The sequence below is a fragment of the Leuciscus leuciscus genome (genome assembly GCF_965113295.1).
Source record: "Leuciscus leuciscus genome assembly, chromosome: 10".
Lineage (NCBI taxonomy): Eukaryota > Metazoa > Chordata > Actinopteri > Cypriniformes > Leuciscidae > Leuciscus > Leuciscus leuciscus.
Genome location: NC_138734.1, coordinates 6,081,491 through 6,108,529, shown reverse-complemented (window position 1 = coordinate 6,108,529; position 27,039 = coordinate 6,081,491). Strand labels below are relative to the sequence as shown.

The 27,039-nt window shown below is 37.6% G+C and overlaps 1 protein-coding gene across 1 annotated transcript in view; it reads left to right on the top strand.

The window, feature by feature from the left end:
- cngb1a (cyclic nucleotide gated channel subunit beta 1a) overlaps positions 1 to 26,036 on the top strand; it is a 37,476-nt gene extending 11,440 nt beyond the window's left edge. The window contains exons 13-34 of the mRNA XM_082182674.1: positions 1,992 to 2,259; positions 3,323 to 3,469; positions 3,711 to 3,752; positions 4,649 to 4,705; positions 6,910 to 7,069; positions 7,665 to 7,695; positions 10,255 to 10,459; positions 10,563 to 10,717; positions 10,822 to 11,037; positions 12,481 to 12,689; positions 13,754 to 13,804; positions 13,912 to 13,998; positions 14,090 to 14,154; positions 14,267 to 14,389; positions 14,476 to 14,617; positions 15,738 to 15,897; positions 15,978 to 16,075; positions 17,415 to 17,498; positions 17,729 to 17,847; positions 19,465 to 19,611; positions 20,082 to 20,250; positions 23,737 to 26,036. Of these exons, the coding sequence (XP_082038800.1) occupies positions 1,992 to 2,259; positions 3,323 to 3,469; positions 3,711 to 3,752; positions 4,649 to 4,705; positions 6,910 to 7,069; positions 7,665 to 7,695; positions 10,255 to 10,459; positions 10,563 to 10,717; positions 10,822 to 11,037; positions 12,481 to 12,689; positions 13,754 to 13,804; positions 13,912 to 13,998; positions 14,090 to 14,154; positions 14,267 to 14,389; positions 14,476 to 14,617; positions 15,738 to 15,897; positions 15,978 to 16,075; positions 17,415 to 17,498; positions 17,729 to 17,847; positions 19,465 to 19,611; positions 20,082 to 20,250; positions 23,737 to 23,973 (2,972 nt within the window). The 3' untranslated portion in view covers positions 23,974 to 26,036. The remainder of the gene's footprint in view (positions 1 to 1,991; positions 2,260 to 3,322; positions 3,470 to 3,710; positions 3,753 to 4,648; positions 4,706 to 6,909; positions 7,070 to 7,664; positions 7,696 to 10,254; positions 10,460 to 10,562; positions 10,718 to 10,821; positions 11,038 to 12,480; positions 12,690 to 13,753; positions 13,805 to 13,911; positions 13,999 to 14,089; positions 14,155 to 14,266; positions 14,390 to 14,475; positions 14,618 to 15,737; positions 15,898 to 15,977; positions 16,076 to 17,414; positions 17,499 to 17,728; positions 17,848 to 19,464; positions 19,612 to 20,081; positions 20,251 to 23,736) is intronic.
- The last annotated feature ends 1,003 nt before the right edge of the window (positions 26,037 to 27,039 follow it).

Here is a 27,039-nt window from a genome sequence, read left to right as displayed (position 1 = left end):
AACCATTTAGAAAAACCAAACTGGATTTACCTGCCTGTCTTCCCTCTTCATGCTTCTCTCTCCTCCACTCCCCACACCCCCCTTCATGTGCACGCGCACTAACCCTCCCAACCCACCCCCCCAAATCATTCTTGTCGGTTATTGGCTGGAACACTGTTTGTTATGTTTCGTGGTCCAGGCTGGACAAGTTTGTTTTTCTTGCCGTTTGTGGAGCCTGTGGTGTCTACAGAGACCGTGTTTTTTTTTACAGTGTGTTCAGGGCTGGTCCGAATACCATTTTTTGAGCTTCGAAGCTTCGGTAGTAATGAACATCGAATATTCGAAGCTTCGGAGAGAGGGTGCTGAACATATTCTTCTCTCTAATAAAGGCAGGAATCTCTATCGGTATGTCCGTTTGCATTGTTATTATTTCGAGAACCGTTCATCCAATCGACTTCACAAGGGAGTGCAGTGTCACATTTGGTGCAATATAGATGGACACGCGAGACGTGAGTGACACGTTCAGAATTAATAAACTTTTAGTAAACTACAGAACAGCGCGAGCGGGAAGCGGCGCACCTCACGCGGGCAGGGCTTATATGCTCTGAGAACGGACACTGCACTAGTGATATAAAACACACACACACACACACACACAGGTCTTTTAAATTAAGCAATACTTTTAAGGTAGTCTAATATTTTTATGACTAACAAATTACGGTAAAGGGTAAATTTAAATAAAGAAAAACGAAATTTAAATAAAGAAAAAACGAAATTTAAATAAAGAAAAACAAAATTTAAATAAAGAATGACGAAATTTAAATAAAGAAAAAAAACAAAATTTAAATAAACAAAAACGAAATTAAGTTAAATTAAAAACGAGATTAATTTAGATTGATCATAACGGGTAAAAAGTCTAATACATTTTGTTTCTATTATTCTATTTTCCACAATGTCAAAGCAACGCAGCTTAACCCAAAACACAAGCTCAGGCATGCACTTTGGTCCACACACACTCCGCTGTTCTGCGCTCAGAGAACAGTCCCGTTGCTGGAACACTTTTTGCTGGCGTCAGTTTTATTTCTAGAGTTTTCACGAGTTTTCCGCGTGGCTCGAGCGCGTGGCTCGAGCGCGTGTCTCACGCAGGCAGTGTGCAAACTCCAACCTGTTAACATGGGAGCCGAAATAAAAACGGACACGCCGGCCTTATTCAAGCACGAATGAGAACCGTTTCGCGGGGGATCCCAGGTGTGAAAAAAAAATATATAAAAAATAAACGAATATTCGAATGTCAAATTTTCTAATCGAATACCAACCCACCTAACGAATATTCGAATATTCGGATCCAGCCCTACAGTGTGTTCAGGGGACAGGCAGCTAGCGGATAGTGAGGAGATGTTTGCTGTATGTGACAAAAATGTTTTGGCCTAAAAAACGCGTGACATCACTTAGAGCACCTTTAATAAATTATTTAAATAAAACAAAACAATAATGCAAAACAGTTAAACCAGAATAAACTGGTTTCTAATTGGCCTAGCCTAGTCAAGCTTTTGTTTAGCTCAGAGGTCTTCCACCCTGCTCCTGGGGACCCACTGTCCTGCCGTTTATTATCAACCTGCTTCCAAGAGATCCTAAATAGCTTGATTAGCTGCTTCAGGTGTTTTTGGTTAGGGTTGAACTCTGCAGGACAATGAGCAGGGTTGAAGACCTCTGGTTTAGCTGGTCTGCCAGGTAAACAATTAACCAAACCCCCCTAAACCCCCATTACAACAAACCACTCTGGGTTCAAATGGGTTCAAATGGGATCAATGTTATGTTTCTATGATGCACATTTTTTCCCACTGGAAGAAACTCCACCCACTTTCAATTCAGAGGATGTCATGTCAGTTGTGATGCATTTACACAAAAACACTAAGATACTCGGTAGAAATGGAATTCAAAAGCATTTAGGCTATTTAATCTTTGGGCCTAACCCCTGCTATGACCTGTGGTCTTTCCTGTTGTGGGTACAGTCTGCATCCTGCAGGACCCGTGTGAGATGGTGCTGGAGGAGGTGGACACAGACTGGGATGCCGAGCAGAGGGAGCAGGCCTCGGGGCAGGACGTCCTGGTGGAGCAGGAGAACTCATGTCTGCTGCAGGTGATACCCAGCATCCTTCCACACGTGCTGGCCATGCAGGATCAGGAGGACGCGGAGACGCAGACTGAGCGCTGGACGCCTCTTATTGAGAGCATCAAGAAGGAAGCGGAGGAGACTGCCTTAGCAAACATAGAGGAGAGGTGAGTGTGAATTATTTGGATCCCAGTGACCTTGTGGTGGATTTAACACTGTAAAGCCTAACATACAGTATGAAATATTAGTCAGGAAAATCTCAAATCTCATGGAGCAGTTTTTTTAACCTTAAGACAAAATCTAGAAAAACTTCTTTCTTTTTTTTGTTGAGTATAATTTTTTTCTAAACAGGTTTTTATTTAAATTAGTGTTTTGCGCATGTTTCTGTGATATAGGGGTTGAGTTAGGACATACAGTACACTGTAAAGAAGTATCGTGATTTTAACGGTAAAAGACCATTAATTGTTTAACAGAAAGCTTCCATAAATACAGTGAATAACTGTGATAGATCTAACCATACATTTAATGTAATTTTACAGTAAAATACCGTTAAAGTTACAGATTTTGGAAATGAAAAAGAACAAGTCATTGTATAATTTACAGTGAAAAACGGTAAATTGACATTCCCACAATTCCCTGCGTGACACTTCACATTTGATGTATTTTTGTTGAAATAACTTGTTTCTTAATAGTTTTTTTTTATCAGTTATGTGTACATAACTGTTTTTTTCTGATACATTTAATATTGTTAAATTAATGTTTATTGCATTTTTTTAGATTTCATGTGTGTTACCATGATGGTGTTTAAGTGTTTGTGTGAATGACACTGTGCATCTTCTATATATTAGTAATAATTTTCTCAGCTTGTGGAAAAGCTGCTTGTGATGAGCATTGATTCATCGTGTGACTCATCACTAATGTGGTTGGCGGATGTCAGTTTATTACAATGGTACAAAATAGATCGGTAAATTAACATTATATCAGATATGAAATACGGTTTTTTTTTACTGTAAATTTAAGTTAAGTCTGTAAAACCTAAAATGTTGCTTCCGTATTTTTTACGGTAAATTTCTTGCAACCTCACCAGCCAGTTTTTTACCGTAAATTTTACTTATTTTTTTCTTTTTCTTTTTACAGTGTAGAAAATATAATTAGCTAACCTGGTATAGAATCAGTGGAAGTCTACTCTATGCAATGTCCCCACTTATATAGAAACGTGTGTGTGTGTAGACTGCAGCAGGAACGCGTGGAGGCAGCTCGCATGGCGGAGGATCTGGCCCTACAGGCTGCAGAAATGGCCGTCAGACAGCTGGCGGAAGAGCACACCACACAGATCATCATTAATACGACAAACGAAGAACCAGACAATGAGGATCAGTAAGTGACAAACACACCTCAAACTCAGTAAGGAATTCAGTGACTCTGTGTTACACCCTTCCTGCCCTGTTCTGTGTTTGTTAAGACTGAGATCTGGGGTGTGATAAACCACAAAGTGGCTACAAAACTTTTTTGCGACCAATGCGCTGTCTCTCTCCATCTTTCAAACTATTCCTTTATCTCTCTCACACACACAAACACAGTGTTCAGAATTCACCTGTTCACTGTTTGTTTTACAAAGACTGCCAAATATCCAGGAGGAAGAGAATGAAGAAGACCCAGAGTAAGTGTCACTCTCTCCTTTTCGCTGTTGTCCCTTGCTTTCTGCCAGGGTCCAAAATTAACATTGGCCAAACAACAAAAACAAATAACAACAGTCTTTGGCCTGGAATTATAGTTTCAGTGTAGCTTTTAGTCCATTTCTATTAGCTTTGTGGTCATTTATGGTTATTACATTCAAAACATCTACCAAAGGAAACTTTTACATCAATGCAAAACAAACATGTGCATATTCCTCGCATTAAACCAACCAAATATACACTACAGTTAAAGTTTGGCTTTAGTAAAAAAAAAAAAAAATTTTATTAAGATTCTTATGCTCAACAAGGCTTCACTTATTTGATCAAAAATACAGTAAAAACGGTAATATTGTTATATATTATTACTATTTTAAATAACTGTTTTCTATTGTAATATATTTTCAAATGTAATTTATTCCTGTGATAAAAATCATTCCTCCAGTCAGTTCCTCCAGTTCCTTCAGTGTCACATGATCCTTCAGAAATCATTCTAATATGATGATTTGCTGCTCAAGAAACATTTTTCATGTTTCATGTTTGCTCTAGCAGTCTCCTCCTCTTCTTATATGATTTGATGACTATATGTGGTATAATCCCAAATCTAATGCTATATAGATTTAGCTATAGACTATAGACTTGGCTAGTAAAAAAATGCATGGCTAGTAATTCACTTGCCATTCACAGGTGTGACAAAACCATCATTTTGGACCCTGCTTCCAACCCTTCAGTGCTGTAACTTTCCTCACAGCAGAGTGAATGTCACAACTCACAATCTGTTTGGATGCGAGTTCTTGCTTGCTTCTCTTTACTGCTGTGCCGTTACTTTATTATCCTGCGTGTCAGCTGAAGTGCTCTTTGTCCTCTCCGGCTCGCCATACAGGTTACAGCTGTTTCATGAAGAGAGTGAGGAGGAGAGTGAGGATAGTAAGATCACAGAGTAAGACTTTCATCCTCAGAGCTGAGCAAAGCGCTAGCGCTAGCAGCCTTGGCATTACTTGTAACACTCCTTCAGTGTGACACATTATATTTCATCAAAGCTCATGCTTTAGCTGCTGTTTGTATCCCCACACTGCCTTTGCAGTTCCTGAAAAACTAGACCTGAAATAAGAATGAAGCTTTCATACATTTGTGCAATGTTTTATATTGTTTTTAGGGCTTGGCAATATTAGATATTGATTATATATTGAGAAAAAACAAAGATCACTGTAGTGTGTTGTGAAAGTCGGCAAGATATTTGTAAGTGCAAATATGCTAAATATGTGGTTCATCACCCAGCCTTGTTTAAACTAAGATTAAAAAGATAAGGATAAAAAAATAAAAAAAATAAATTAGAGGAATTTAGCCCATATAGATATATTTCTGTTCATCAAAGCAAACCACTTCTGAATTCTGCTTCAGTCTCTAAAAAGACAAACCATTACAAATACAGAAGTGTCCCACTTTTGAGTACTTTGTGTTATTTTGGGTATGATGTCAGATGCTTAATTTAGGCTTCATCCTGCTTTACCACGTCACTATAAAACATCCTGTCCGAAAAACCAGAACAGCTGATGCCAAAAAAGCTTTTAGGCCGAAGCACTTCAGTAGAAGTAGAACAGTTTCAGACCTGCCGCTGCTGCTGCATTTTGCAGTGCTGAATTCAGTAAGCCATAAAGTCATTGAATAAAACTGAAATGTGCACTTTTTATCAACATTTTGCAACCAACTTAACCAACAGTGTCGACATAAAAAGGTATGTTAGACTGGCCTACATTAGTTTGTGTAAACAGATTTTACCTATATGCTTCTGTTCTTCTACAACACCATTTCAGACCATTTTTATACATTAATGCTGTAGTAGACCATGCTGGTAGAGTTTTGTTTTGCTAAAGAGTGTGTGCATTAACCTCACTTTCCCGCCGGGACACGCCCCCTCAGCTGGACTGAGTGCATTGTTGCCAAGTGCAAATTGGGCTACTTTTACATTGCAAGGAAAAACATCGGAATTGTGAGTTATAAACTCAAAATTGCAAGAACCCAGACAGCAACATACAGTGTAGTGTCGGCACAGATCCGGCCCACATCTGGTACTCGTTGAATCCACAAGTACCAGATGTGGGCCGGATCTGTGCCGACACTATGTTGCTGTCTGGGAAATAAAGTCAGATTTGTGAGATAGGCTGTAAATTCGCAAATGTGAGAAAAATAGCCAGAATTGCGAATTTGTTTATAAAGTCTGAATTTCAAGAAAAAAAAGTCAGAATTGTGAGATATGAAGTCCCAATTACCTTTTTAATGTTTTATTCCTTGAAGGAAACAAGCTTATATACCACACTTAACACTGAACCAGCATAATCTAGCATGGAACAACACTGAAATGAGTTTGAGCTTGATCAGCTTCCTATTTTTGTTGTTGTTGTTGTTGTTGAAATTCAACGTACATTTACAGTAGTCCATATATGACCCTGGATCACAAAACCAGTCATAAGTCGCACGGGTATATTTGTGGCAATAGCCAACAATACATTGTATGGGTCAAAATTATCGATTTTTCTTTTATGCCAAAAATCATTTGGATATTAAGTAAAGATCATGATCCATGAAGATATTTTGTAAATTTCCTACCTTAAATATATAAAAAAATAATTTTTGTGAGTGAATGCAGCACAATCGCCAACAGAAATGGACAAGTTCAATTTTCTCAATGTTTCGATTTTTTTGCATCCTCAGATTCCAGATTTTCAAATACTTGTATCTCGGCCAAAAATTGTCCTATCCTAACAAACCATACATCAATTAAAATACAATCAATACACTCAATTAAATAAAAATAAAAACATAAGACTGGTTTTGTGGTCCAGGGTCACATATGGATAGCTGCATCTAAAATAGCATTGATAGTAATTTTGCTATTCCATTAACCTTAATCAGTTTGAAAGACCTGCAATAACATCATTAATTCACTTTCACAGCAGCTAGACCTAAAAGCATTCTGGTACAAATCTGATTGTCCGTTAGAGTGGTTGATTTCCATAATCCAATCAAACGTTCTTGTCAGCTGCTTTGAGTTTTATCTGGTGATTGGTGGTTTACCAGACTCTGAATGTATGTGATGGACTGGTTGTGTTGTCATGGCTAGACTCCTGCTCATACCCTTTTCAGGAGCCTGGTGGACATCTGTCCGGCGGAGCCCACGCCACACGAGTCTGAGGTTTCAGATCAGGCATCTCAAAGTCCACCGCCGATACAAGCAGATCCGGTCTCTCCAGCTGTGACCACTCAGCCTGAGCACGCCACATCTGGACCTCCAGATGCTGACCAGGTAACTCCGCGTAAAACATTAGCACACTACCATTCGGAAGTTTGGGAAGACATTTTTATGTTTTTGAAAGGAATTGATGTTTAAGATTTTATTGATCAAAAACAGCCATTACCATATTTTCCATAATATAAGCCTTGTTTTTCTTTGTGATTTATATTCCATAGCAGTTTATATAATGCAATAATTGGCAAGTATTTTTCATTCCTGTTCTGAATACCGTTCAATTTAAAGGTTTTGTTGTGGAGTGAGTGATGTTTTGTTTTATTTACCTGCATTTACATTTTTACTGAATATTATAATAAATTTGACTTATACACAGATGCAATGTATTTGGGTTTTTTTATAATGCCATTTTGACCCAGTGCAACTTATTTTCTGTAAAATATGGTAATTTACTGTTTGAAATTAATGTTTTATCATGTAAATTTGTACAGTTATAAATATTTACTGTATTTTTTTTATCAATTAAATGCAACCTTTCAGAAACATACACATTATATTGTGATTCTTTTGAATGGCAGCAGTATATACAATTAGACGTGTGGATTTGGTCATATTTTTCATGTTTGCTTTTATTAATCTTCTGTTGCTACAGGAAGAGGAACCTCCTGAAGAAGGATGTGGAGGTAAGAGTACAAACAGTGTTGTCTATAATGCATTTCCAAGGAATTAATAACAGTTATTTAATTAATTTCCCCTTGAAAAAGTTAAGTAAGTGATTACTCTTCATTTTTCTGTCATGTAATTACGGTTACTTATGATGTAATTGCATTAAATAGTGTTTGGACTATAGAACAATTCTATATGAAACAATAGTGGATTTAACATCAAAGTTTTTAAATATAACCTTCTCCCTTTAAATACTTTGGTCAGTTCAAGAATCATTTATTTAATTTCATATTATTTATTTGAAAGAATTAAAAGGGCAGTTTCATCTCATTTCTTGTATTGTTTAATTGGTCAATGTTAATATGGGATTTAGAAAGTAATAAGTGTAAAGCAATACTTTTTAGAGAGCATAATTAGTACAATAATCGAATTATACTGTTGAAGATGTAGTTAGTAGCTACTAGTAATTAATTACTTTTTTAGTGTAACTTACCCAACACCGTATCCAAGCATGCATAAACCCAACAAATTAGTCTAGCTGCAAACATGATATAGATAAAGCAAGTCCTGTTGATTTCATGAAGGTTTAGTCCTGCAGATCTAATCAAATGAACTGTATCTGTTGAGATCCAGTTTGTACATAACCAATGAAAGATAATATGAACATCCAGTAATTGAACTGGTCTACCTATCTGCAGTGCCCGCTAGCTGTTCTGGCATAAAGAGCTGGCTTCTTCGCATCCCGCACGCTTCCACATGTCTGAGCAACTTCCATCTGCTGAAAAACAATAATGTTCCCTTGCCCAAGATGCCCTCTGATCTCCTGCTGCTGTACCAGGAGATATCCCAGCTTCCAAAACAAGCCAACCAGTGCTTCCAGAACGTTCTCCATCGCCTCAACATCCTCAAGCCCATGTAGAACGCCTCAGCAGCAGCATGTAGTCTTTGAGTTAGAATCTGTAGCTAGTGGATTTACTTCTTAAAATATCCAAGAGTCTCAGTGTCATCCCATACAAAAGTGCCCTAAAATCCAGATCATCCCATACTTGACACCCATAGACACGGTTTTGAAGTGCCCTACAGTTTCAGAAAGACACCTTCAACAATCTCTCAGGTGAACTGACTGTGCTAGATAGCGCTGTGCTGTCTGTTCTGTGCCATTGATTTTTGATAATGTTATTGTTACCACTGTTATTGTTCGCTATTGAATATTACCTCACGTCTTGCAGCTTATTGAGGAGACGTGTGCCGTTACTTGCATGTACAGTATGCTTTTGCCTGGTGGATAATAAAATGGGTGAAAACCCCCTTAGATTATGCAGTGTTCAGACCCTGACTGCTCCTGTGTTGGGGCCCTGGGGGACCAGCTTTATCTAGGCACTATATATAGATCAGGTCTCGACAGTGCAGGCGTTTCACTCACGTGTGTGACTCGCATAGATGTGTCCAAGCTGTAAAAAAAAAAATTTCGGAGTACATGTGCGAATAAAAAAGTCCCCAAGAGTCGTTAAAAAGTCTAAAAGTATCAGTGTTATGAAATGTAAGGTCCCTCATCTTTTTGAATATACATTTTACAATAAGAGTCCTGATATAAGTCAGCAACTTCTATTCTTAAAGTTTTTATTTAATTTTTTTTTATTATTATTGGTATTTTGGTCATTTTACACAATAAACTGTATCTGACATTAATTGAGCATAAACTCATGTAATTTCTGTCTGGCAAGCCCGGTCACAGGAAGGAAAGACTATATACTATATAACACATTATTTAATATATAGATTTTTTACTAGTATTGACAGAATAATCTGAATATATATATATGAAGAGTTCAGATGCAAAAGCCTCTTAAGTGTCATCTGAAATTTTCTTCTAGAATGATCATTTTTATCAAGCTCGTATATTTAAGTTCAATCATTTCACTTAAATGGCAATGCAAATGACCTATTGTCATTTAAGTGAAATTACTTAACTTAAAAATATAAGCTTTATAAAAATGATCATTCTAGAAGAAATTTTCAGATGGCACTTAGAGGCTTTTGCATCTGAACTCTTCATATATATTTGATTAAACCATCAAAATATGAGAAAAAATACTTACCAAACTACAGCTACAAGTTTTACTATGCAAAAACAATTTTATACAAAAACAAAAAGCTCAAAAGAAAAAGCATAAATTGACTACAACTTAACCAGTTATTAATATAATATTTTGTTGGTTCTCTCTTGTTTTTGACCAAAAAACACATTATTTGATAAATTTTCATTGTGCCCTTAAAATTTTTTAATGCACTCTTACATTTTTTAACATAGGAGCAAATGTAAAGATATAGGAAAAACTGTCACCTGCAAATTCAGATGTAAAAATGTAGTTTTGTGTTCTGTATTGAGTTTACTATTTTAAAGAATGTGAATATTCCACTCAGTGATTCAATGCTGTGATTATTTGTATCATTTTGTGTGTGTTTCTTTCTGGAGTATCTGGTCATATTTTGTTCATCTCTAATTTTCCATTTCACGTGCACAAATAATGTTTTTAAAGATTTCAACGCTAAAATGTCATTGTGTGTGCTCTCAGAAAGCAGCCATGTGAAGCCAGCAGTGATGGTAGAGGAAGTGAAGGATGGAGAAATAACCGTTCCCGAAATCATTGTCGCACCAGAGTCAGACTTAGTGACCCTTGTTTGTGCAACAAATCTGACAGAGGAGAAGACGGCTCCTGGTGAGGAAGAGGAAGGCAGTCGAATGGATCCGAACATGACTGATCTACTCACTGTGGGCGAGTGAGTCTTTAAAAAGCCAAATATAGAATTTTTGTGGGGGGGTTTCGGTCTCAAAACCATTGCTTAGACTTAGACTTATCCAATATGTTGTCATTTCCTGTAGAGGCCTTGAGCGGCCCATGTCTGCGGCCAGTCAAACAAGTATGGTTGTGAATGAGCGACTGCAGGAGCTGGTCAAGCTGTTTAAGGGGCGAACAGTTCGTGTAAGAGAGAAACTGACTGATCCAGACGACTCTGAGGAGGAAAGCCCTACAGCATGTGAGTCGACTTGTATTTGCTCTTTATTTTTACTGAACTGTATTAGTTCAGTAATGTAAGGTCAAAGATAGATACTTCCTTCACCTTTGATATTTGAACCCTAGCTCCTGCCAAAAAGCCTGCCGATGCCCCGCCTCCTCCTCCACCCCCTCCTCCAGAGGAAAAGAAAGAGGCTGATGAGGAGGCTGAAGAGGAGGTGCAAATCTATGAGTTTATGGGATATAAGTTCCCAATTCCTCAGTTGAAAATACCCGAGATCCCTGATTGGCTGAGAGTTATACTGGAGTACCGTTTCCCGTCCAGCATTGATCCCTTCACAGGTGAGATCTACAACCAGCTGAAAGCTCTATGGATCAAAATGGGCCATTGCTATAATAATTAATATAGAAATAAACTACCTTATTTACATGTCATATCATGGGAAATTTTAAATTTGTTAAAACATTTTTTTATTTTTTGTATATTAAAAGTAATTGTATGTTATTTAAAATTAAATGAAAATGTATTATAGTTTAAATGTATATTAAGTGCAGTTAGTTGAACTTGAGATAACTTTTTTTTGACCCACTTAAGTAGGGCTTAAGTACATCTTTATGTGTAAATTCTTACATATAATTACTTCTACTGTCTTCAAAATATTGTTATTGTTTACTGCCGAATGTACTGAAAAGCATTTATGGTAAACTAATATATACAGTACTTTAAAGGAACACTCCACCGTTTTTTGAAATAGGGCTTATTCACCTTCTTTCCTACATTTAGATAGGTGGGCAAATGCATTTTTGTCTCAGTGCATGCATTGTTTTAGTTTGACAGGGTCGGCGCTAGCTTAGCTTAGCATAATGAATGGAATCCTTTGTTGCCAGCTAGCATGTCCTGAGTAAAAGTGATATAAAAAATTTAAAAAACCCTACCTAATTACTTCTTGTGGCCTGCGTATTCACAACAAGTACAAATAGCGATGCAGATTAACACTAGACGATTTCCTATGCAGATATTGACTTGGGACTATATTAGGGGGAAGCACAGGTGAAGCACTGCTACGTGGGCGCAGAGATATCACGCCCAAGTAGCAGTGCTTCGCCTGTGCTTCCCCCTAATATAGTCCTTAATATATAAGTCAATATCTGCCTAGGAAATCGCCTAGTGTTAATCTGCATCACTATTTGTACTTGTTGTGAATACGCAGGCCACAAGAAGTAATTAGGTGGGTTTTTTAAATGTTTTATATCACTTTTACTCAGGACATGCTAGCTGGCAACAAAGGATTCCATTCATTGTGCTAAGCTAAGCTAGCGCCGACCCTGTCAAACTAAAACAATGCATGCACTGAGACAAAAATGCATTTGCCCACCTATCTAAATAAGAAAGTGAATAAGCCCTATTTCAAAAAACGGTGGAGTGTTCCTTTAAGAATAAGTGTACTTCAAAATGACTAAAGATTAAAACATAATTATTTAAAATGTAGGCTACTTATAAGTAAAACTTTTAATTTGGCAGTTTTAAAAGTCTAAGTGTGTGTAAGAAACATTCAGGAAACGGTACACTTAAGTGGCCTTTTATTTCAATAAAACTATATTATCTGCAAGTACAGTTTTTACAGTTTTCGCATTCAATATTGAAAATTAAGCACACTTTCTTCCTAAAGGGATATTAATTATTAAGTAGACTTAATAATTTTTTTTAGAAACAGTTACTGTATGAAATGACCTCTTTAAAACGACATACTGGAGATGCAACTATGCTGATTGATTCTTTCACAGATTTGATCTACGTGGTGTGGCTGTTCTTTGTGACGTTTGCGTGGAACTGGAATGTTTGGCTGATCCCTGTGCGCTGCACTTTCCCGTATCAGACCTCTGAGAACGTTCACTGGTGGCTGCTGATGGACTACCTCTGTGACGGCATTTACATTCTTGACATCGTGGTCTTTCAGCCCAGACTGCAGTTTGTGAGAGGAGGGGACATTGTGGTGAGTAAGAGTTTTGAACAGCATGTCTATTGTTTTATATGAAAGCTTGTTTCCGCCACGGAATAAAAAAAAAAAAGTAAAAAACGTAATTGCGACTTTTTATCTCACAGTTCTGCCTTTTTTTCCTTGCAATTGTGAGTTTACAGTATGTCTCACAATTCTTACAATTGTTCTCAGAGTTGCGAGTTTATATCTCACAATTTGACCTTTATAGCTCGCAATTGCGAGTTTAAACCTAACATCTGAATATCTGGGGAAAGAATTGCTGTATATAAACTGAAATTTCAAGTTATAAAAATAGAATTGCAAGAAAAAAGTCTGACATTTTTCTAAAATGTTTTACTTAAAAAAAAAAAAAAAAAAATCTGTGGTGTACCTCAAGGATCCGTTCTTGGTCCACTTCTATTTCTAATCTAAATGCTTCCTCTTGGTCAGATCATCCAGCGTCATGGTCTTAATTTCCATGGTTACTCTGATGATACACAAATCTATCTTATCTTTCAGCCTAATTCTGCTTTCCCTTCCCCTTCCCTCACTTCCTGTCTACTAGATCTCAAAGTGTGGATGGGTCAAAACTTCTTAAAACTGAATACTGACAAAACAGAAATCCTGTTAGTAGGCCCTAAATATCCTAGAAATAAAGTCAGATTTATACAATATAAAAGTCAGAATCGTGAATTTTCATCTTTTTTTTCTCTCAGACGTTACATGCAATTGCGAGTTATATCTCACAATTCTGAGAAATAAAGTCAGAATTGCAGGATATAAACTCGAAATTCTGAGGAAATAGTCAGTATTGTGAGATATAAACTCACAATTGCAAGAAATTATTGTCTTTATTTTATTCAGTGGCGTAAGCTTCCATAGTTTGATGATTTCAACCTTACTCATTTCTTTTTGTGAACTGTTTTGCTTGAAATTGTGCTTGCTCTGTTTTTTTTTGTTTTGTTTTTTAATAAACGTCACTAGGTTTAATATTTTGTTGTCTAATGCAATGACATTCATAGGCCACTGTTTCTTTTACTTTGTTGATGTTTGCCTGTTTTATGTTTTGTCTTTCTAAGTGTGACAGAAAAGACATGAGAGAGAACTACATGCAAACAGAGCGATTTAAGGTAAAACTCTTTATTTTCTACAAAATCTACGCATTGACACTGAACAAAAGACTTCAGTGTGTTATTAAAACAGCATCCTAACCTTCAGTGCATGCTGGATGTTTCAGATGGATGTGATCAGTCTCTTTCCACTGGATGTCCTGTACGTCTTCACAGGTGTCAAATCACTCCTGCGGTTTCCTCGCCTTCTAAAGGTAAAAAAAAAAAACATGCCGTCCCTAATCTCTTCCCACTGTCACACACAAATATCCCTATACTCACACTTATTCTGTGTCCATTTTGCAGTACAATGCATTCTTTGAGTTTAATGATCGTCTGGAGGCTGTGATGAGCAAAGCGTACATTTATCGGTAAGAGCAGAGGCCACAGCTAGAGGTCACCATAACACAAAGCGAATACCTTTTAAAGGGACAGTTCACCCAAATAATGAAGATTTTATTAATCACTGCTGTGTGATTCCAGGGTGATCCGTACGAGTGCGTACCTGCTGTACTCTCTGCACTGTAATGCCTGTATTTTCTATTGGGGATCTGACTATGAAGGACTGGGTTCTACTAAATGGGTCTATAATGGCAAAGGAAACAGGTGACCTTATCTATCTCAATGCTTTACTGTGTGTTGTGCACAGTGTAGATCATGTAAAATAACGAGTCTGTGTTTGTGTCCTACAGTTATATTCGCTGCTACTACTTTGCTGTGAAGACTCTGATCACCATCGGAGGTTTGCCTGATCCCACCACTGTCTTTGAAATCGTTTTCCAACTGGTCAACTACTTCGTGGGAGTCTTTGCTTTCTCCATCATGATCGGTCAGGTAAGAGACATACATGACAGAACTTCTGGCTGAATCTCACTTGTTGTCAAAAACATGTCAAGGTCCTATTTGTCACAGTGGCTGTAATGATGCTCACAACGAAGGAGTAGAGAAAGTCTTTTATCAATAAATCCACAACCAAAAAAACTCAGGAGACAGCTGGAAACGCAGGGCTTAAATACACAGAGGATGATTGACTGAAACAGAATAGGTGTTAACCAATCAAGGAGATTAACAAGGAACTACGGAAAACAGGAACATAGAAAGAACCTAAACAAAAAAAGAGCATATGTGACAATATTTCACTCTAAAGTAAAAAGAAAGAACAAAAATATGTTTTTATTCTGCATAAAGTATATAAGACTGATTTGAAGACTATAAAGTCCAAATATTTTCATTATTTTCACAATTCTTAAAAAAAAAACCTCATTAAATGCATTTTTATGCAATTTATACTTCATTTACGATTGCAGATTATTGTATTATCTAATAAGCGTTATTATAGGTAACTAAAACTAAAACCATAAAAAAACTTTTCGTTAGTTGAATAAAATTAACTTTAACTGAAATGAAACAAACCATTAATATTCAATTTCAGACAGTTGCCAAGGCAGCATTTCTCATTTTCATTTAGTTAAAGTGATGTATTAAAATATCTAAAACTGAAATAAAAATAATAAAAACTATATAAGTATTACAAAAACTAATTAAAATGACAAAAACACACAACAAAATTTATACTTAATACAACTCAAATGAAAACCATGAATATAAATACAAAAATACAAATAAATATGATCAATAAAAAACCTGTAATAGTATCTCAGTGATACTAAAATGACTATATCCAAGGAGAATTTTTTTTTTTTTATCGTCCATATTACTGGACTATTATTTCTCTTCATGCAAATTGTCATTTCTTATTTTTACTCTTTTTTTTTTTAAGCTGAAATACATCCTAGACATGTTTTTGAGAAATTCACCTTCTAGATTAATATGGCTGTTTTTCATATCATCAACAGAAAACTTAAAAACGTGTATATGCCACTTTAAAAAAGATCAAATCGTAAAGCTCCATGCAGTGTAATGTTTTCCCTCTGTGTTGTGTGTGTCCGCATAGATGAGAGATGTAGTTGGAGCCGCCACTGCAGGTGAGGCGTACTACAGACACTGTGTGGACAGCACCGTCAAATACATGAGCTCCTACAAGATCCCCCGTGTGGTCCAGAACCGAGTGAAGACCTGGTACGACTACACCTGGAAGTCGCAAGGCATGCTGGGTAAGCAGAACCCGATTACACTAGACCTTTACATGTGTCAAGTATGTTTTGGCTGTGTTTTATGATCCATTTGCCTTCAGATGAACAGGAGTTACTTATACAGCTTCCAGATAAGATGCGTCTAGACATCGCAGCAGACGTAAACTACAGCATTGTCAGTAAAGTGGCGCTCTTTCAGGTGAGTATCTATTACCTCATTCACTCTAATCTTTCTTTCATGAACACACACACAGAGAATGACAAAGTCTGATTTAGTACCGCTAGAAAAACAGATCATTCCAGTTTAAAGTGGTCAAGCTGGTTTGTTGCTGGTCCATAGTGGTCTACTAGCTCTAACCAGCTTAACCAAGATGACTACTAGGTTGAAACAAGCTACACTGACTGGTTGTCCAGCTGACTAAACATGTACACCAGCTTGGTCCAGCTAATGACCATAAATGGACTAAATACAAATGTACCAGATTTTTGCTGGATTTTCAAGCAGGGTCCATAGACCAACATTCAACTTGAAATCAAATTCACCCAATTTACTAGTGCTGTAAATCAGATGTTTCATCTAAATACAATCTGACATTAATTGTCTTAGCCATACAATATTTTATCAAAGCATGCTTTGATATGATTACGATTCGATTATATTCAGGGGCCTGCGATCAGTATTACAATATTATGTGCCTATTTTATACAACTGGTTACATTTGAATTAACTCACAAATGCATCCAAAATAACATGAACATTTAATTGAATACTGTATCCAAATTGGGACATCCACAACAAAAAATACACTATAGTTTTTTTTAATTATATAAAATAATATAGAAAAATAAATAATGAAAAAAAATATATATATTGATTTTTAATGCATTGCATCGATTCATCATATGTTAGTCATTTGATTGCTGCAACGATCCATATCTACATATTGTTAAACCCACTGATCTATATAAATGTATATAGATCAGTGGTTACACCTCTACTATTTACTTTCTTAATACACACAAGCTAACAATATATGTTCTTAGAACATTTAGCTAACGTTCGCATTAAGTTGTGAAAATGTTATTTCTGAATGCTCTCTGAACGTTCAAAATGCCCAGATTTTTAAATGTTTCAAAAATGTTTTTCTTCATTATGCGAACATTAAGGGAATATTTCTTTGAGCAAATATTTTGAGAACATTATTAAATGCCATATAACTCTGAAAGAATGTTCTATTAACGTTACTAGAAGAGCGTTTGTTCATAACTTTGAGAGAACCTTGCCAAAGTTCTGAGAACGTACCCTGTTAGCTGGGACACTCCAGGTCTGTCCTTGTACACATTTTATCTATGTAATTCTTTATCAAATGTAATAACTTGCTCCATCTCTGAAACTCCTCCTCTCCAAACATCTGTTATATAGAGATCACTTCTCACCATCCAATCAGTTCCCAATGAATTAACTCATTTTGTTTGTCATTGAACGGGTTGTGAAAGCTGTTGTTAATATTAAAGTCTTCGACTCCTGTTCATTCCAGGGATGTGACAGACAGATGATCTTTGACATGCTCAACAGGCTGAAATCTGTGGTGTACCTTCCTGGAGATTATGTTTGTAAAAAAGTAAGCAATATGGCACTTATTATTATTATTATTATTATTTTACTGTGCTGTATTATGTGCTTTGCTACTGGCTTGCAAAAACATTTTAAAACCTAAATAATCTCAGTATATGGCCAGTATATTTGAAGTATATTTGAAGGTTGTCGTAAAGGTCACATCAAACAGCCACCATGAAAGAGCCTTTTATCTGTTTTGAACTGACTCTTGTCCCGCTCGGCTCTGGTGGTCAGGGTGAGATCGGTCGAGAGATGTACATCATCAAAGCTGGAGAAGTGCAGGTGGTTGGAGGGCCTGATGGGAATATAGTGTTTGTGACTCTGAGAGCTGGCTCTGTGTTCGGGGAAATTAGGTGAGTGATGATCATTATTGGAGACCCTTTACACCTCTTGTGAGACAGTTTGGGCAGAACTTAAATTGCACTGATCAGGTCTGTTTATATTTTTGCCAACTGGTTAAAATCATATGTGACCTCACGGGAAAGAATACTGTGTCGTACAATGCAATTTGCTCATCCATGTTAAATGTAGTTCACCCAAAACTGCCTTATGCGTAATTTAAATGTTTACAACTATGTTGGATTATTATATCTAAAGATTAATCGCAATTGAATTTGTTTTTTCAACAAATTCAACAAAATCTGTGAAAATGTGGAATTTTTATATTTTGTTGAATTTGAATTGACTCTGTTGTTAACTTTAAAGGGATAGTTCCCCAACAATGTTGTTAATTACTCTCCCTCATGTCGTTCCAAACCCGTAAGACTTTCATTCATCTTCAGAACACAAATTAAGATATTTTTGATGAAATCTGAGAGCTTTCTGTCCCTCCGTTGACAGCTACGCAACTACCGCTTTGATGCTTCAAAAAGTTCATAAAGAGATTGTAAAACTAATCCATATGAATTGAGCGGTTTAGTCCAAATTGTCTAAAGAGACTCGATTGCTTTATATATTGAACAGATTGAATTTAGGCTTTTATTCACATATAAACATTCATCAACTCACACATCAGTTGTTGTAAACGAAAGTTCAAGATTGTTCGCTGTTCCTCACCAATGAGGTTCATTCTCGTGTCACGCATCACATTTGAGCTTCAGCAAGAACCAATTAGGTTCATTCTCATGTTACGCATCACCTTTGAGCTTCTGCAAGAACCAATGAGGTTCATTCTCGTGTAACGCATCACCTTTGAGCTTCTGCAAGAACCAATGAGGTTCATTCTCATGTTACGCATCACGTTTGAGCTTCAGCAAGAACCAATGAGGTTCATTCTCATGTTACGCATCACGTTTGAGCTTCAGCAAGAACCAATGAGGTTCATTCTCGTGTTACGCATCACCTCTGAGCTTCTGCAAGAACCGCATGGCAAGCAGGTTCAGTTGAGCTTCTGTTTATGTTCGCTGATCAATTTTTAAATGTGAATAAAAGCCTAAATTAAATTTGTTCATCATATAAAGTGATCGAGTCTCTTCAGAAAATTTGGACTAAACCGCTCAATTCATATGGATGAGTTTTACAATCTCTTTATGAACTTTTTGAAGCATCGAAGTGTCAGTTGTGTAGCTGTCAATGGAGGGACAGAAAGCTCTCAGATTTCATCAAAAAGATCTTAATTTGTGTTCTGAAGATGAACGAAAGTCTTACGGGTTTGGAACGACATGAGGATGAGAAATTATTGACAGAATTTTCATTTTTGGGTGAACTAACCCTTTAACCTTTTATATTACAGTAATGTACCAACTGACAGTGCTCCCTGTACAGTTTACAGCTTTAGAGTAGATTAGATTAGAATAAATGTTGAATCAAATCGAAATCCGAATGCAAACAAATCAAGAGCTTGCGATTCGTAATCAAATCATAAAATCTGTATCAATACCCAGCCCTATAATGTAGCCACGCAGTGTAACAATATGTTATGTGTGAAAAGCCAAACAGACTGTTTTTTGTGTGTGTGTCCACTCCATCAGTTTGCTGGCGGGTAGTGGTGGAAACCGACGAACAGCTAACGTAAAGGCCCATGGCTTTGCTAACCTCTTCATCTTGGATAAGAAGGATCTGGCAGACATCTTAATACACTATCCTGAGTCCCAGAAGCTACTGCGCAAGAAGGCCAAGTGAGGGGATCAGAGTTCAAAACCTCAACCAAGAGCCCCAGCAATCCTTACACACACACACACACACACTTCACCCAGCGCTGTGGTCTGAGCCATTTACCCCTCTATCACACTCACAGATCTCCTAGTGCCATGTTTGCTAGAAATCGTCTGTTTTTCTCCTCATACTGCATCTTTTTCTCTCTGCATCCTTCTCCTACCCTCATTTCTCTTTAATGGAAGGAGGAATTAGAGTTTGATTTTGTTAGTTTGGAGCTTATTGAGATAATGAAAAAGCATGATCTGTTGAGTCACATGATCTGTTCACCCGTGGGACCAATTTACTGTGCATGTGTGTTGAATGATGTTATGTAAGGGCTTGAGATCGTCAAACCCTATGCAGCTCCACTTCCTGTTACAGTCTCAGCGATGCACATGCTAGTTTACAACTCAACGTCTGGCCATCCTAATGAGTTTGTCTCCTTCCATAGGAAAATGTTGACCAAAGATAAGAAGCCTGAAGAGGAGAAGGTTAAAGTGAAGGGTGAGGTCATCACTGAGCGGCCAGAGACACCCAAACTCTTCAAGGCTGCCCTGGAGGTAGCCAAAGGACAAACATTTTCCAAGCTGAAGGAGTCATATAAGGGAGCAACTCTAGAGGTATTTACACCCACTGTTTAGATGCTTTAGGCCAAAAACATTCTCTGAAGCCAGACAAACAGCTCTGGTTGAAAAACAGATCGCTAATAGGGCTGTCACTTTACGTTCGAAAATTGATCAAACCAACCAACACAAGTTTCGAAAACGAAAATAGGGAATCAGTTTTAATGTCGCGATACGCCCACAGCGAACGCGCGTCACACAGCAACTGCAGGCTCTGACAAACACACATAACAGCAAATTATACTTCTGCATAATGTGTCTCTTTTTACTAAAAAAAATTTGAATTCTGCCGGTATGCAGACAGTCTCATGCATACAGGTACAGATTCGGGCTACGGTTTTCAATCGCCTACGTAGGCCAAATTTGTCTGACATTTCTAATCGTAAACACAACCATGTTGAAGCTTGCAGTGATGTTTTTCATTGATGTTATGGCAGTCCACTCTGCATATTTTTTTTCGAGAATGTTACACTCCTGTTTGTCATTGTGCACGAAACTTAACTCCAATAAATCATCAGAAATATTGCTGACTTGTGCATGTCTCAAGCGCCCTCTACGTTCGTCCTAATGCCTGTTAGTTGTCCGTGGATTTGCCTATATTTGGCGTTTAAAATGGAAACGTCTTCAGACATGGAAAATCAATTTTACAATCGATTCAATGAACACTTATGTCTCAAAAATCGAACAGGATTTTTTCACAAAAGTGACAGCCCTAATCGCTAATAAATAAAAAATATTGTCCTCCTAAAATCAGATATGGTGCCTTTAGGCCCTGTTTACACCTGGTATTAAGATGCCTTTTGGTCGATCGGATCACAAGTAGACGAGGGAGGCACATTCCCGTTTACACCTAATCCGTCTCTTTTGTCCACTTTCAACCACTTCTGTCCTGATTTCTTCGAGGGGAGGGTCTATGGGCGGGTAAATCTGTATGTTTTTATTCAGAAATAAGTTTGTGCAATTTACATATGAGCACGCCCAGAGAATACGGAAAAACATACGAAAAGCAGCAGCTTTCATTTATTCTCTGATTGCCACAAGACCGTGCCGAGCACTGTGAGTGTGTGTTAGAAATCAGAGATGGTGGGATAAGATTGTGCTTGGTATGTTTTTCGTCTTCAAACCAAACTTGGGTCTCCAGCCATCAAAGTTTAAATCCTGTCTGGCTATCGCGCATTAGGTCAGTTGACGGCGAGTAGGCAGTATTTTACGGCTGTTCAAACGCATTTGATCACATTAGCATCTACACTACGAAAGCAATCTGGTCGAATGCATTTTCCACTACCTCTGGAAGTGGTTGAACGTTGACAGGCTCAAAATGTTTTGGACCCCATTTACACCTGTATTTAGCATCGTCCACTTGTGATCCGATCGACCAAAACACTTCTTAATACCAGGTGTAAACAGGGCCTTAAATGCATTGTGATACATCAACGACATCAAACGTCATTGGTTCGCAAGTGTCTGGAGACCATTTATATCAAACCTGAAGCATCTTTACAAAAACCTTTTTCACATTTTTGGAAAAAAAAATATATTTCCATTTTCACAAACGGAATATACTGTTTACAGTAATCAACTTTTAAATTATTTTATGTTTGTGCTTTTGGAAATTTATGTTTTTTCTCTTCTTAATTAGGTTTATTATTTTGCATTTTAGGGCTTTTTATAGGTTTATTTTTGCCTTTATTGAGATGAGATAACTGCCAGGAAGCGAAGTGGCCCAAAGTGCAATCGCGCAACATGTCGGTGTGCTTCCCACGAGGCTATTCCCTTTGACTTTAGGGACATTTTTAACACAAAGTATGTGCTTTCTGGTCACTTAATTGTTGCACGTGTTGTTTAGTGGATTTTTTTGGGTATTATTCATATCTTTCACCCACGTGGTATAGTTAAGATGTGTGTGTTGGAAAATTACTACATGTAATTTTTACATGTAAAATGTACTAGTACTGTATGTTGTGACGGCTGAACTTTCAAGAACGTTTAAAATTGTGTGCAAAACAATCCCGCACCCTTGTTCAGGCACTGTTATTTAGTGCATACAAACAGTATTACTTAATTTAACATGATTAGTTATGTAGTATGTAACTACCTTGAAACCAATGACGGTGGGTCTTTATAATTGATAATAAAAGTGCTCTGCTCTCATCCAGGTTAAGTTCTTCATTTATGTAGATTGCAGCCCAATCTGTTGTGTAAAAATAATCACTACATAATAGTTCTGTTTTTTTGCACTGTTTTTGTGTTGTTTTGAACGTGCAAACTCTAGTCTGGGACAGGATGCCAAAAACCAGGGCTGTGTCTGAAATCGCATACTCTCTTGATTGGGTACTAATTTTGAATAATTAATTACTTCATGACCGCTAAAAAAGTATGCTCTATATAGTATGAATGTGTGTAGTATGAATGTAATCTGGACGTACTACATTCGCAATGTTGCCCTTATCACGTGACCTACCAGGGTCAGTGGATTCACAAATCCTGTCCTGTGGCCTCATGGGATAGTAAAGTGTCCATCATTTGCACACTTCAGAATCTCACCGGAAAAAGTAGGGCAGCCGGGAGCTTTTGCCTACTCTTTTAAAGCAGGGCTATGCAGTTTCGGGAATTTCTTCGCTGTATTCTCACTTTTTGCTCGCAGGTTTCTCTATAGAGCTCCCCCTACAGCTTCGGAATAGATATTTGACAACACTGTCGAAAAACTCGTTGGCGACTCTCAGATACCAGAGGCTAGTAGATCAACGACATCAAAGCAGATGGGACATTCTTTAAAATGTCTTCTTCATTCGGGGTTCGAACAGCGTGAGGGAGCGCAATAATGACAGAATTTTAGCCTATTTTTTTGCCGTAAAGCAATTCGTTACATCGCGAGACCTGATATCACGCGATACTTCCTGATGCGTGCCCACCGGCCCAAAGTTGCAAGGGTGGTTTTTCGGCTCACAGGCGCTTGGGGGGTGCGAGACGACCACCATTCAACCCGAAAAAAGTCATATAACTATTCCAATGACTCCGAAGCTGTTCGGTTAAGGTAAAAAAGTTACTTAGTTCACCTTTAAGAGTACTGTGAATTCAGACATACTTCTTTTGTCACGTACGTTTTTTCGCCTACTATATAGTAGGGAAGTATGTGATTTCCATGCCATCCAGGACTGTCCCCAGGAAAGATGGGAAAGTCTGGTTACCCTACTGTAGAAGAAGATGTTTTATGCTAATGCACGCTATAGTGCCCCCTTGCAGCAGCACAGAGAAAGCAACAATTTTGGAACACAATAAATCAAGCTTGTGTACAATATAGAAGCCGGAAACATCCTTAGTCATCTTTATTTCCCATAACCCTCCACCCCTGGCTAAAAAGCCACTTTGAATAATTTTAATCTACTGTCATTACAAAAATAAATTATTGGTACAGCCAAGTTTGTTGATATTTGACCAGTCATGCCTCTTACTACTTTTGTCTATCCTCTCTTTCTCTCTCAGCCATCCACTTCCGGCATGACCTCCACAGGTCCAGTGCCCCCTCCCTCCCCCATGCACCGACGTTCGCCCGTTCCCCGGCCTCACGTGCCAGATGATGATGACATGGTATCAGAGACCACTGACAGCACCATGATCATCCGCATGACTCCCCGCATTGAGGGAGAGGAGATCCTCTCCGTGGAGGTCAGTCCTGCAGAGGGGGTGCAGGAAGACCCGAGCAAAACTGAAGACAAGTGAGAAAAAAGAAGAGGGTAAGGACAGAGGAGAGTAGAGATAGGGTAGAAAGCCTGAAGAAAAGCCCAGTGCATACAACCCTTGTCATGCTTTCTGTATTAGTGTGTTGGTGAAATTCCCACACACGCTTTTCAACCAGGTCATGCCAAACATGTTTTCAAGACTCTGGTAGAACCCTTTGGAGAACCTCTAGGTAGGTACCTTTTCAAAAAAGGACAGTTCCCTGAGGAACCCATACGTTTTTGCAATAACTCCAAGGGCTCTTAATGGTTCTTCTAGTAACCTCATCATAAGACAAAGGTTTTGAGGCATTTTAAACATATTGAAGCCGATACATGATATCTGAAGCACTTCCATTTGCGTAGAGGTTCACGAGAGTTGAAACATATTACATTTTTATAACCACACTACTGTATTATATTATTATATGAAGGTGAAGTGAGCTTCTGGGGAGTATTCCAGAAAGAAGGGTAAACTTACTGTCATATAAACCCAGAACTCTCGGGTTGATTAACCCTCACCTTTCTTATTCGGTTATCGGTTCATGTAAGTTCAGTCAAATCAAAGTATGTTCACCAAGGAAATCACAAATAAATGTATCAAAGTCACCAAGGAAATGGATGCTAAGAAGAAGCACGCTTTATGCTGCGTTCACGCCATGTTGTTATTACCGTAGGCATGTGACGTCTAATAGTAGCTGTTCACGTCCTCGGACTGTGAATTATGCAACACTACCAACACCTAAATCAGTCTGCAGAGGTGAGCGGTTCTGCAATCATTTTTTTATGATCATGTTCTAATCTTTATTCAGTGTTTTTGTAACTGTAAACAAGAATTATATTGTTTAATTGATGCTAAATTTATGAATTAAAAAAGAAAGACTGATTGAACAAAAAACAGTGCTTGCAAAGATAATATGGCTGTATGAATTTGTTATGTTTAGTCATTTTGCTTCCAAATTTGTCCCATATGTATTTTTTATATGTATATGTATTTTTTTTATATTTTTATATTATAGAATTACATTATATAGAAAACCTTTTGAATGCAGATCCACAATGTGTGAGATGAGAATAAAACAGTAAAATTAGAGTAATAAAATAAAACAGAGAATAAAGTTCATAATAAACATTGCTTTATGATATAATAAATAAAAAAAGACCATATGATATACTATTGTGTGAAATCTGTCATGCCTCATCAATTAGGTATTGAATACCTCTTAAGTAAACTAATCCTGAAAGTTACCTCTGTTTTTGAAACCAAGAGTTGAAGTTATATGTTTATTTATCAGTAAACATACCCGGGTATGTGACATAACCTGCTTTCTGGAATAACCCCCTGTGGCAAGCAGAGCGGGGCCTAGAGCCGTGGGAACGGAGCAAGGCCGTTGGTGCGAGTGCTATTGAGCGCCACACCGGTCGCGAATGACGACAGTGCAAGTTCCCACGGCTCTCGGCCCCGCACTCCTTGCCACACCCACCAACATTACTTAAACTCTCCTCCTAACTGCCATCGGACAGATAAACGAATAGCCCCGCCTCAAAGTCCCACCATTGGTTGAGGCAGTAATGTTTTGAAAGCTCCACAGTGTTCACATTTGTCAGTGGAATGAACCTGTTTGCTCACCTGTAGCAGTATTTCAACATGGGAAAATGACACACATCACCTTTTACTTCCCTTTAAGGACTATGATAGATGTTTAGGACTGAAGGGCCATTAGGGTCAGCTGAACTCCCTGTGTAATGGAAAGTAATCTTGACTATGTTCCACAGTACATGCTGCTCTAACTCCAAGACTGCCTGCTGCTCTGCATTTATTCCAACATCCTGTCTGTTATTGCCTTAGCGGATTCCCTCTGTACACAAGCTCTTGTACACACATTTACACAATGACCTTGTACAGTTATTTCTAGTCAAAATATATATGTTGAATGTATAATGTTGAAATTCCTGGCATCATTTACTCAGCCTCATGTCGTTCCAAACGTGTTTGACTTTTTTCTTCTTCTGTGGAACATTAAAGTAGGCAAGTTTAAAATATTTGGATGTATTAAAACATTAAAATATTTTGAGAAATGGAAATCAGTGTTTGTTTGATTTTTTCCTTTTTGTTTTGTTTTTACATACAATAGAAGTCAATGGTCACCAACACTGTTTGGGTTAGTAAATAATGGCGGAATTGTCACTTTTTATTAGACTATCCCATTAACATTATCCCATTGATTTCTGTCTAGTGATATTACATATATATATTAACATTGTATAAGCTGTGGTGTTACAAAGTAATGTTGTGCTACATTGGGATTTTCATGCTTTCTTGAATTTTCAGAAAGCTGAACAAATTTGTTATGGTCTCTCTCTCAAAAGACTTGTGAAAGTCACATGGTGAAAATACCCCACTGAGATTTCCGTGTGCTTTGATATGTACTATGAGTACTAATCAATTATGAATGATTTTTTAGTGTTTCCAGGTCAGTTCATGGTGAGGTGAATGGACACCAAAAGAATCTATAAATGGAAAGTTACTGCATACTTTTAATTTGTATTTGTTGAGAATCCTTCATTTGCGTCTCACACAGCCCTCATTTCTTTGTAAGAGGTTAGAAGACGAATGGGCAGGAATTAGGTTGATTGTATGTAATAGGCTAGCTGGTCTATTTTTATACAGAAGCAAGATTGCCTGAGCCCTGTGACGGGACCAACTAACTACTCTTGCAGTGTAGCTTACTTTTTGGTCCCAGGAGAGAGGGCCAACCCGTAAAGATTTTGTCTTGGGAGGGTGCTGTGAATTTAAACTGATAAAACCCGGATAGGCTATGTGGGGCTATGTGATAGGCGATGTAAAATAAAATAAAAAATAAAAAAGTGAACTAGTAAAACAGCTCTAAATGCTCCTGGAAATCCCTTGTCCAAGTCAGACACAGACTGAGACATACTCACTGACAGGAAGAGCACAGGAAGAATGAGGATTTTTTTCATTGTTCCTTTCTTGCTCCACATGACCAGAGGCAGGAAATATGTAAAGGCGGGAATCTGAGGGACAATCCTGGGTTTGTTAAGTGACTGC